This window comes from Miniopterus schreibersii (genome assembly GCF_964146895.1).
Source record: "Miniopterus schreibersii genome assembly, chromosome: 1".
Classification (NCBI taxonomy): domain Eukaryota; kingdom Metazoa; phylum Chordata; class Mammalia; order Chiroptera; family Miniopteridae; genus Miniopterus; species Miniopterus schreibersii.
Genome location: NC_138101.1, coordinates 52,711,454 through 52,723,859, shown reverse-complemented (window position 1 = coordinate 52,723,859; position 12,406 = coordinate 52,711,454). Strand labels below are relative to the sequence as shown.

Below are 12,406 nucleotides of genomic sequence, written 5' to 3'. Positions count from 1 at the left end.
TACTGAAAGCAAGCTACCCATTCTGCAAGTACAATAAGAAGTAGTTTTAAGTTAAAACACCAAATTTATTGCATAATATTGAACTATATGCACACACATAGAAAATAAACATTTCATATAACTGTATATCTTCTTTTTAATCTTGTATTATAAAGACTGAAAAACTACCAATTTAGCAATTGGAATAAGTTTTAAAAACAAAAAAACAAAATCAAAAATCTACAATCCTTCATTGATATTCGATGCTATATCAAGGGTCATAAATACTTCATTTTATATAAATAAGTCTTTCTCTAGCGACTAGGAATTTAAAATTAGATTGACGTGGATTCTTTGACCATATAGAATTTTCTTATCTCACACTGAAGAAGGTTGAGCATGTCATTATTTTTGAGATACATATATTTCCTTTAAACACAATCCCCCGTGAAATCCCACTGTAAACAAACATTTCAAATGCAGTAAAAGTTCCATAATAAAGAATGTCCTTAAGTCTCAGCAATCAGGGAAGAGGGAAAAAAGTCTGAGTAGAAATTTTGCAATTTAAATAGAAATTTAAAAAATAGAATGCATGCATGCACTAGGAGGAGAAGGGAGCATTAAGTCAAGTAACAAAGAATGGGATGAAGTGACAGAAAAGTAAAGTGGGGGAGGGAGAAGGTAGGAAAAGCAAAAAGATGGGAGAGGAAAGACAAAGTGGGAGAGGACAGAACAATAAATTTGTTGTGTCTACTTTTCTTGGAGAAGATACTCTTTAAAAAAATTAATGCAACTTGCTCCAAAAGCGAGATAAGGAAAGGGTTGGTGTCTATCACCTCACCTTACTGTCAAAGGAACTCGACTGAGCAACAAAACAAAATTAGGCTCAGCTGCCACTCTGAACTGCTCTGCACATCTTTAAGGAGGTCCAGGAATAGGCCCAGCCATGGGGAGATTGCTAATCCCTCAGGAACTTTTTTTTTTTTAAAGCAAGACGTGTTCATAAAGGCTCCCATAAATTCTCAAGAGTTCAGCCACAGTAATGGACCTGGATTCAGTTTGTTGGAATTGGGAATTTCTGAAGTAGTCCTTTCCTCCTTAGTCCTTAGAGTAGGGCTGCCAACAAGCCAGGGCATTTCCAAGGCTGCAGAGACAGGAGGTGTTCCGCAGGTGCAGGTAAGAAAGGACAGGTCAGTCAAAATCATCCTTGCAGAGGAATGAGAAGCTAAGAGAAGGGCGAGGAAGCACTGTGAGGAAGGGTCAGGGCTGAGAGGGACATTTGGGAAATGAGAGTTTAAAAACCCACTGCCATTTTATCCAGCGGAGTGCAACATATTCCCAAGTGCAAGGAGCACTCGGTAATTTGGTTTAAAAACAAAAACACTTCCCACAGTAGAGACAATTTTTCATCCCATCCCCAACCCTGATTTTTCAAGAAGGTTGCTTATTGCGTACAACCCCAGAAACACATCAACCAGGTTCAGAATTCAAAAGTCCCAACCCACTGATACAATAAAAAAATAGAACTCACTCCCCACGATTTTCTGTATAGGCCTCAATGTGGACACTGAGGAAGGAAGGGGAATCTGGGGCAAGCTGGGGGACCTCAGGCCAAACTAAACCCCTCGTAGTTGTCCAGGGCCTGGGTCAGCCGCGCACTCAGGATCTCTTTGCTGCTGTACTTGGGGAGGTCAAGAAGGTTGTAGCAAGTGTGGGCCACAGGCAAGTACTCCTCCCCGCTGGCTGTGGACTGGATGACAATCTGCAGGCTCGCCATGCCATAGATGGGAATCCGATCACTGCCCGTCAGGAACACTGGGGAGAAAGGGAATTGGCATTACCAGCTATGCCAACAGGGAGCTGCTCCCCACAGTCCTCCCAGGAACAGAAAGTGTGACACCCTGTGGCTCGTGTGAGAAGTACAACCACTTTTATGTGCCATTGTGTGTATCATTAAAATTAATATATGCTCATTCATATAACGTAAGAGACCGCTTTTCAAATCCTCTTTTTTGGTTTTCTACAAATAAAAATTCTATACTGTTCACTGACTAATTTCTGACTGATTATACAATGACACAAAGATTTCAACTATTTTTAAAAGGGTAAATTCATTCACATAAACTAAACTTCATGCTCTTTTCCAAATGTATTATCCTTCTCAAATGTCATCCAGGTAGTCACAAAGGACCATATATTATATAATTCCAATTATATGAAATGTCCAGATTAGGCAAATCCATAGACCCAGAAAGCAGACTGGTGAGGCTGGAGGGTAGGAGGAAATGGAGAATGAATGCTAATGGGAATGCAGTTTCTTCTTGCAGTGATGAACATGTTCTAAAACAGATAGTTTCATAACCCAGTGAATATACTAAAAACCACTGAACTGTACACTTTAAATGGGTGAACTGTATGGTATGTGAATTATACTGCAATTATAAAGCTAATATAAATCACATTTTCCAATACATGGGCAACAGACACTTTGTAGTATTTTCAAAAAGCTAGACAGATAAGGGAAGTTAATCCAATTTGATTTCAAAAATGTGATACTTAAAGGAATCACTAACATAAAAATAACAAGTGTTTTTAGAGCAACTGTGAGGACCCACCAAGACAGAGGCAGGCCCCTAGGCCCCGGGGCAGGACAAAAGGCATACAGGAGTGACTCAGTAAACTGCAGAGGGGGGAGGCAGTTCCAGGAATTAACTTAAATCGGTGGGTTTGACAAATACCAGGTGCACTCAAGCTTCAGGCGCCTGTGGTTGAGAAACATCCTGAGCCCACCCTTCCTGAAGAATTTACAACCCTTCCAAGGACAATGATTGCTTGCTCACTGTAACCCTATATAAGCCTGTTGTAAATTTGGATCGGGGTTCGAGTCAGAATTCCACTGCGTTGGATACGACCGAACCCCAGCTAGCTGGAATAAAAGTCCCTTTTGCTGTTACATTATCAGCTCTGGAGTGATTGTCTTTCCGCCGCATAGGGGATCTGATTCTCGGACATAACACAACAACTATGGATTAACATCTGTGTTGTGCCTGAGATATCATTAAGACAAAAGTGTAAACATTTATTTACTGTTTACCATTTAAAAGCGTTAGAACTGTACCTGTGGAGTCCATCATTCTATACCACATCCAAAACTAAAATGTGGACAAATACCATATTGAGACTCCTGATACTTACAGAGAAACCTCTTCTTCTTTTCCAGTGGAAACTCATGAAATGTTTCCCAAAATAGTTTCACAGTGGGATGTGTAGCTGAGTAATCCCCCTTATAGATGGCAGTCTGTCCCAAAAGACAAAAAGGAAAAAATGTATCTTAGAAGATTATAGTAGATGTTGCATATACCACTCACATTTGAAAGTAAGAAATAACCTCTGAGATGCAGAGGCCTCCAAGTCCTACCCAAGCACATATGCTGGGAAGGAGACCGGACCTTGGGCACAGCTCCCCAAGCCGCTGCTGCGTCCTGGGAGGGAAAAATATGCTCACCTCTTCTAGTTCCTCCCAGTTGTAGTTGCTGTTCCCCACCATCATGGCTCTCAGTTCTGAAGGCTGAAAGAGCTCAAGCACTTTGCCACCACACACCTTTAGGAAGCCGCTGGAGAAAGCTGTGTACCATTCGTGAACTGAGATTTGGAAGATATAATTCACGTAAGCATCCACAAATTCCTGCCTGCCAGAAAACCAAAGAAACAGAACATGTTTAGCCCAAAGTCATCCAGTGCCTCTTTTACACTGAGGTCGAGGGTGACGAAAATGGAATTTCATTAAATTCTCATAACAAGAGGCATCCTAAGGCATTGGGTACGTTACTGCCCAGGCCTAGGGTTCCACTGAAGAATGCCAGGTGATCTGATGGCAGGTAGGAAGGGGAGGACCTAGGCCACATAGGTAGAACCATACTACTATCTTTGTTTTACCTGAGGCACTCATTCCAGTTTTCGTCTTGTTTACGGTCCTATTTAAAATTTGAAGAAAATAAGACTTTCTGCTTAAAAGAAAAAGTCTAGGACAATGGTTCTAGGCTACTTCCCCCTTCAGAAATGAATACAGTTAAACCATCTGATACTTGTATCCTCCCGTATCTTAAAGAGTAATGTCATAACTCCTCTTTTTTTCCTTCACAAATTTATTATATAAAATGCCCCATTGATGTTTCACCAGAGACTCAAAAATAGGCAGAAGGTAGAGAAGCTTTAGAGTAGAGAAGGGGAAGGCTTCAGGTGTGCCCTGGCTGGAGGCTGCTGGCATGGGAAGCTGTGGGTGGGCTAACTAGAAGTGAGCATCCTGTGCGATTGGTTAGAAATGCATATTTTGCTTTTTGGGGGGGGAGGGAGGAATTAAGGTATAATCGACATTTAATATCATATGAGTTTCCGATATACAACATAATGATTCAATAATTGTATACATTGTGAAATGATCACCATAATAATTCTAGTTAACATCCATTGCCATACATAGTTACAAACTGCTTTTCCCCTTGGGATAAGAAATTTTAAGATCTACTCTCTTAGCAACTTTCAAATATGCATATTTTGTTTTCTGATTGGTCCTAAGTTGGAAGAAGCTGTCAGTTATTACTCAAATCCTGGCCGTTTGGGACTGACCGTTTCAGGACTTACTGAAGAGACAGCAAGCTGGCTTCCGTAAGTCTGACTCCTGGCAGGCTGGCTTCCTGGGCTGCTTACTGTAGATTAGGGGCTGGTTTCCTGAGCAGGTTTTCACGGGTTGCAGGTGAGAGTTGTTTTTATATATGGTCTGGCCATTGTCTATGCATATTTACTCTCTCACTAGGGGAAATGTAAACTGTGAAATGAGGTGAACATCTGGGAGAAAAAGTTGCCAATAGCTGAAAGAGCTGAAAAGAAACACCTTTTGACCCAGCTACCCTACCACCAGATGGGTGACACAAAATGACTCTCATGTGAAGGCACATGACAGCGAGCACCGGGGACGTTCGCTGCAGCATTTTCTTGTAATAGGGAGGCACGGGAATAAACAGCCTCGGGTATGAGAACAGATAAGGAAAAGGTGGCAGTCACATGAGGAAACCTTAGCAGAGCACCTGAATGGCATTCCTAGGTCCATATTTACCAGGGACCATGCGGAGTGAAACTAAGGTTTTAAATGTTCACTACACTATGAGAGCATTTATTTGCTTTTCAACACTTAAAATAATGCTACCTATAAGAGACAGTAGCACTGCCACTTAGAGCTTGTGACCCTTGGGCAAGTTATTTGATCTCTCTGTGCCTCAGTCTCTTCATCTGTAAAATGGGGAGAATAAGAGTATATAGCTCATGGAATTGTTATAAAAATTAAGTAAGTTAATACATGTAAAGTTCGTAGAACCAAGACACTCTGGTAAATGTTAGCAATTATTAATATTATTGTTTATGGATAAGCAATTTTATTTATGTATATGAAGTTATATTTGCATAAGTTGTGTTTTTAAAAATGAAAGCATTAATGTAAAAAGATGTTTGTGCTAATGCACATATTTAATATAAAAGTATAAAAACAGGAAACAATATACATGAAATTCATAGTAAGAGTTTTGTCTATGTAAGAAAGGAGGGTAGGAAGAGGAAAATGGGTTAAGGAGACAGAGAAAATTTCAATGGTATCATTAATTTTTTCTTTTATTAAAAAAATCTAAAGAAAATACTGTTTACTCTGGATCATAGATATAAAGATGCTTGTCATATTATTCTCTGCACTTCTCTGTATTTAATTTTTTTTCTAAAAGTCAGCCACATGCAAAAAATAAAACTGGACCCCTATCTTATAGCATAAAAAAAAATCAACTCAAAATGGATTAAAAACTTGAATTTAAGACTTGAAACCATAAACCTAGAAGAAAACATTACGAGTAAGCTACATGATGATGTGGTCTTGGCAATGATTTTTTGGATTTGACACCAAAAGCAACAAAAACAAAAATAAACAAATGGGGCTACATCAAACTAAAACACTTCTGCACAGCAAAGGAAACCAAAAATATGAAAAAGCAACCTACTGAATGGGAGAATATATTTACAAATTATTAAGGGAATAATATCCACAACATATAACGATTGCACACAACTCAAAAGCAAAAACCAAAGATGACATACAGATGCCAACAGGTACATGAAAAGGTACACAACATCACTAATCATCAGCAAAATGCAAATCAAAACCACAATGAGCTGTCACCTCACAATCATCAAGAAGACAAAATTTTCCAAGTGTTGGGTAAGCATGTGGAGAAAAGGGAACCCTGCTGCACTGCGTGTGGGAATGTAAATTGGTGCAGCCACTTTGGAAAACAGTATGGATGTTCCTCAAAAAATTAAAAACAAAACTACCATATATGATCCAATAATTCCACTTCTGGGTATTTATCCAAAGGAAACAAAAATCAATATCTCAAAGAGCTATCCATATTCACTGCAGAATTATTCACAATAGCCAGAACATGGAAAAAACCTAATTGTACATCAATGGATGAATGGATTAAAAAAATGTGTATATGTAATGGAATATTATTCAGTCATAAAAAAGAAGGAAACCCTGTCATTTGCAACAACACAGATGGACCTTGAGGGCATCATGCTAAGTGAAATAAGTCAGAGAGAGAAAGACAAATACTGTACGATGTCATTTATGTATAGAATCATTAAAAAAAAATTCATAGATAATTTGCTAAGGAAGTAAACCTTAAAATCTCTGATCAGGAGAATAATTGTAAATATGTGTATGTGTGGTGGTGGATGTTGACTAAACTTACTGTGATCATTGTGCAATATATCCATCTAAAAAAGCACTATGTTGTGTACCTAAAACACATACAATGTTTTATGTCAATTATATCTAAATACAATAAATTTTTAAAATCTGACATCATAAAGACAGACGCTTTCTACTTATCCTACACTGTAATATAATACTTCACAAACTACATTTAAACATCTTGGGTTTCCTCCAAGCAGACAGTTTTTACACAGTCACTATCTACACAAACAACTAACCAACAGGCAGTGTAATACAATGGATTAGTGGGCAGACAGGTTGAAATCCAAGCTCTGCCATGTCCTGCAGGCTACTAAGCCTCTCTTTTCTCATCTTTATTTTTTCTCTTTTTTTAAATCCTCACCCGAGGAGATTTTTTCCATTGCTTTTCAGAGACAGTGAAGGGGAGAGAGAAGGAAAGAGAAACATCAATGTGACAGAGACACACTGATTGGTTGCCGGGGCCAGGGATCAAACCTGCAACTGAGGTATGGGCCCTTGGCTGGAATCGAACCCGGGACCCTTCAGTCTGAGGGCTGACACTCTAACCACTGAGCCAAACTGGCTAGGGCTCTTTTCTCATCTTTAAGAGGGATAAATGGTCAGTTTTAAAAATAAAAGCCACTAATGTAAAAAGACTATCATACATCTTAACCATAGATGCTAAAAGTTTCTCACACTGCATACAATGCACTAACTTCCTGAAACCCATTAGGCAAAGCTGGTAGCATTTTTCTGGTACAACTGCCTAAGCCAAGCACCACCAACATGATTTTTTATTACAGACAGCGATGGTTAATTTTATGTTTCATCTTAGCTAGGCTATGGCACCAAGTTGTTTGGTCAAACACCAGTCTCAGTGTTGCTGTGAAGGTGTTTTTTAGATGTGGTTAACATTTAAATCAGTAGACTTTAAGTAAAACAGATTAGTCTTCATAATGTTGGGGGGACTCATCCAAAGAGCTGAAGTCCTTAAAAGACTAAAAAGTTGAAGACCTCCAAAGAGGAAGGGATTTGGCCTCCAGACTGCCATCTGACTCAGGACTAAAACTACTGCCAGAATTGCTAGCCTGCCAGCCTGCCCTGTAGATTTCTGATTTGTCAGCTCCACAATCACATGAACAGATTCCTTAAAATATCGACAGACGGACAGACATCCGATTGGTTCTCTTTCTTGAGAAAGCCCTAAACTACTACAGCTTTTGGTACCAGGAAGTGGCATACTACATTACCAAATACCTAAAAATGTTGAAGTGAGTTTGGACCCCTGTGAATTGCCTGGGAGACCAATGAGGTTTTTCAGGATTTTGTACAAGCAGAAACACTGCCAGCTTGCACCAAAGGGGCAGAGATGGAATAAAATGAAGGAAGGCTGTTGGGCTTTGGGATCCCACAGGTATAAAATGAGCCAGTAGAGCTGTCTGCAAATAGGTGTTATCTTTCAAGAAAAGGGAAGAATAACCCCAAAGGCAGATCAGAGTCCAGCAGGGCTAACACTGCCTCCATGGACACAGGCTGAAGAACAGGGCCACCACCCCAGTGGGCCAGAGGACAGCATGGAGCCAAAGAGGATTATTCTTCAAGCCTTAAAATCTAAAGAAATTTACCCTGCTAGGTTTTGGATTTGCTTAGGGCCTGTAACCCCTTAAGATTTCTCCCCATTAGAATGGAAATGTCTGTCCTATGCCTGTTCCACTGTTGTATCTGGAAGCAGATAACTTGTCTGGTTCAGAGGTTCACAGCTGTAGGCTTTTGCTTCAGGATGAATCAAACCCCAAGTCTCACCCATACCTGATTTAAATGATATATTAGGGTTCTCCAGAGAAGTAGAGCCAGTAGTGTATATGTATATATGAGTGTATATGTATATATGTATACACACACACACACACTCATATATACATATTTATATATACACACATTATAGGAAGATAGATTATAAAGAATTAGCTCATGTAATTATGGAGGCTCACAAACCCCAAGATCTGTAGTCTGCAAGCGGGAGACCAAGGAGAGCTGACGGTGTAGTTCTAGCCCAAAGGCAGGCTGGAGACCTAGGAAGGGCCCATGTTCCTGTTAGAGTCCAAAGGAGTGGAAAACTGATGTCCCAGCTCAAAGGCAGTCAGTCAGCCTTTTTGTTCTGTCCAGGCCTTCAGATAATTGGATGAGACGCATGCACATCAGGGAGGGCAATCTGCTTTACTCAAATGTCACTCTCATCCAGAGACACCCTCACAGACATGCCCAGAGAGTAATGTCTGACCAAATATCTGGCGCTTCACAGCCCAAATTCACACATAAAATTAACCATAATGGATGAGATTTCAAACTTAAAGTTGATGCTAAAATGGGTTAAGACTCTGGAGGATGTTAGAATGGGGTGAGTGTATTTTATAGGTGAGGACATGAATTTGGGGGGGCCATAAGCTGAAGTGTTATGGGTTGGGCTGTGTCCCCCTAAAATTCATATATTGAAATTCTAACCCCAGTACCTCAGAAGGTGGCCTTATTTGGAGACAGAGTCTTTACAGAGGTAATCAAGTTAAAATGAAATGAAGTTATTAGGGTGGGCTCTAATCTGAATGACTGGTGCCCTTATAACGGGGAAATTTGGACACAGAGACATGCATAGAGGAAACACAATGGGAAGAGAGCCAAGGAGGAGAAAGACATCCACAAGCCAAGGAGAGAGGCCTGGAACGGTTCCTTTCTCCGTAGTCCTCAGAAAGAAACAACCTGCCAACACCTTGATTTTGGACTTCTAGCCTCCAGAATTATGACACAATAATTTCTGTTAAGTCACTTAGTCTGCGGTACTTTGTTATACTAGCCCTAGTAAACTAATACAGAGACTCTAATCTCTACATGTCAATTAGTATTACTCTCAACACATTCTTTTCTATAATGATCATTAACAATTAAGGAGTGTTTACTAAGTGCTGTTCATTAAATAAGTTCTTATATACTATATCCGTGAATATTCAAAACTACCCTTGGAGTAAATTTTATGGTATGAGAATTATGTCCCAATAAAAATAAATACACAAAAACAACTTTTTGAGGTTAAGGATATTATTCCAATTTCAGTACTGAATCTAAGACAAACAACTAATGCGTGAGCAGAGGCAGAAAGTGAAGCCAGATGTCTGAGTACAGACCTATGTTCCCAACTACCTAACCAAAGTGCCCACCCCTCCGCCTACCTTGCTTGTCTCATTTCCAATGTGACAGATGCAGGAAAAATTACAATATGCTGAGATAAAGACTTCATAGCATGATAGCTCATCTACACCATTCACAACTGTGAGTTACTACAGCCCCAATTATACGCTAGAATCCATAAAACCCACAAAATGAGACAACTTGTTAACAATTTGACAATTTTTAAACAAATTTAAAAGAGCAGGTACTATGAGCATTGCCAATGGTTTTTAGAAGTCTAAATCCAAACTATAGTGAGAGTCTTTAAAAAAGCATGTCAAACTGATTCTGAAATTTATATAGTGTGAATGAAAAGGGGCCACATGCTAACCTGACAAGCTCAGGGAAGGCCTGCATGGGCCCTGCAACCTCAGAGACCTAAAGTAACCACAAAAGAAGGTCTGAAATTAAAACATTTTAACTAAAAGCAGTCTATGGTGGGCAGTCACGTCCTAAGGCAGTATTTTTCCTTCACAAAGGTTAATTTTCACCTTAACTAAGCCTGTCTTTTTGCATCTGAGATAACATACTTGATTAACATGCCTTTGCAAAACAAAGTAATTTCCCCTTTTTCCGGACCCTCAATGCATCAGAGCAGAGACCATTGTTATTGTTATCCCCTCATTGTTACTGTTATCTTATTAACTGTTAAATGTAAGCTATCCTGTACCCACCTATGTAAAAGAAGTATGTGTCTATCATTTTACTTTTTATCCAATCCCAGAGGTTCCCCCTCCCTGCCACAGATTCCAAGTAACCCTTATGCCTCCTCCTTTGATTTTAATCTATAAAGCAAGATGTAAAAATGCCATTCTCCAGAGCATTATCTCAATCCGCTGAAATTTTGCTTCCTGGAAATTGTCGTCAGCTTGGCTCAGATAAACTCACAAAAATTCTTCACAAGTTTGAATGTTTCTTACATTAACACTAGAAAGCCAAAGGAACCAGAAGAGTCAAAACAATTTTGAAAAAGAAAATAGTTAGAGGGGCTCACATTACCTAATTTCATGACTTTAAATTATAAAGCTACAGTTACCAAGTGTGGTATGAGTGAAAGGACAGACACATAAATCAACAGAGAGTCCAGAAATAGACGCAGATATATATGGTCAATTAATTTTCCACAAATTTGCAAAGGCAATTCAATTGAGAAAGGATGGTGTTTTTAATGAATGGTACGATCAACAGGATATCTATATATCTCACACCTATATAAAGGTTAATATTGGATCATAGTCTAAGTGTGAAACCTAAAATTATGACATTTCTAGAAGAAGCCATAGGAATAAATCTTTCTTGCCTTGGATTTGGCAAAGATTTCTTAGACATGAAACCAAAAGCATAATCCATAAAAGAAAATGGATTTATCAAAACTTAAAATTTCTGCTTTCTGAAGATGCCATTACAAAAATAAAAAAGCCAGCCACAGTCTGGAAAAAGATATTTACAAAACATCTTACAAAGGACTTGCATCCATAATATATAGAAACATTTAAAAATTAATAAGAGAGCAAGAAACTCAATTTAGAAAATAGAAAAAGATCTAAGGAAGCTATATCAATGGCACATAAGCACACTGGAAGATATTCAGTATCAGTGATCATTAAGGATACCTACACTGTTATTAGATTGGGGGGGAAACCCAACAATACCAAATACTGGTGAAGATGTGGAGCAACTGCAACTCTCATATATTGCTGGTGTGAAAGCAAACTGATATAGCCACTTTGCAAATCAGTGTAGAAGTTTCTTAATGTTAAACCTACATTTACCATTTCTAGGTATTCACCCAAGAGAAATAAAAATTTACAGACACACAGGAATAGGTAGATAAATATTCATTACAGAATTATTCATGAAAAACTGGAAACAACTCAAATAGGAATATTAGTCAGTTATGAAAAGAAACAAACTGCTAATATAAACACTACCATGAAGAAATTGCAAATGCATTATGCCCAGTGAAAAAGGCCATCCTCAAAAGGCGACATACACATCATTCTATTTATATGATATTCAGGGTGGAGGGGACCACAATTATGGAAGCAGGAAAACAGGTGGTCATCAGGGCTGGCAGTAAGGGAAGGACCATGAGAGAATTTGGGGGGATGATGTTACTATTCTACCTCTCAATTATTGTAGTACATGACAATATTTGTCAAAGCACGCTAAAAAGTCTGAATTTTAATATACATAAGTTATATCTCAATAAAACAGACTTTTTAAAAAGCAGCCTAGCTTAACACTAAGTTTTAAGATTTTTAAAGATGGAAACATAAAAATCCTAAATGATGAACGCATCCTGGTTGTCTCAAACAAGCTGTCCGGTGTATTTGATTAAAATTTGTTTGTAAGTCTGTCACAACTTTTACCCTATAAGAGTTAGAAGGCCTGGTTTCTGCCCCTGATTCTGTCACTCAGGTGATCCATAAA

At 38.8% G+C, this 12,406-nt stretch overlaps 1 protein-coding gene across 2 annotated transcripts in view; it reads right to left on the bottom strand.

The window, feature by feature from the left end:
- Positions 1-47: 47 nt before the first annotated feature.
- HERC3 (HECT and RLD domain containing E3 ubiquitin protein ligase 3) overlaps positions 48-12,406 on the bottom strand; it is a 104,471-nt gene continuing 92,112 nt past the window's right edge. Inside the window, exons 24-27 of one of the 2 annotated variants that reach the window (XR_013999999.1) lie at positions 3,485-3,668; positions 3,175-3,277; positions 1,511-1,794; positions 49-1,204 (exon numbers count right to left, since the gene is read on the bottom strand). Coding sequence is in view for 1 of the 2 variants with exons in the window: in XM_081153745.1 (XP_081009871.1) it covers positions 1,586-1,794; positions 3,175-3,277; positions 3,485-3,668 (496 nt within the window). In the remaining variant the exon portion in view is untranslated. Of the gene's footprint in view, positions 1,795-3,174; positions 3,278-3,484; positions 3,669-12,406 lie in introns of both variants that reach the window. The other variant, XM_081153745.1, reaches the window with a different exon arrangement.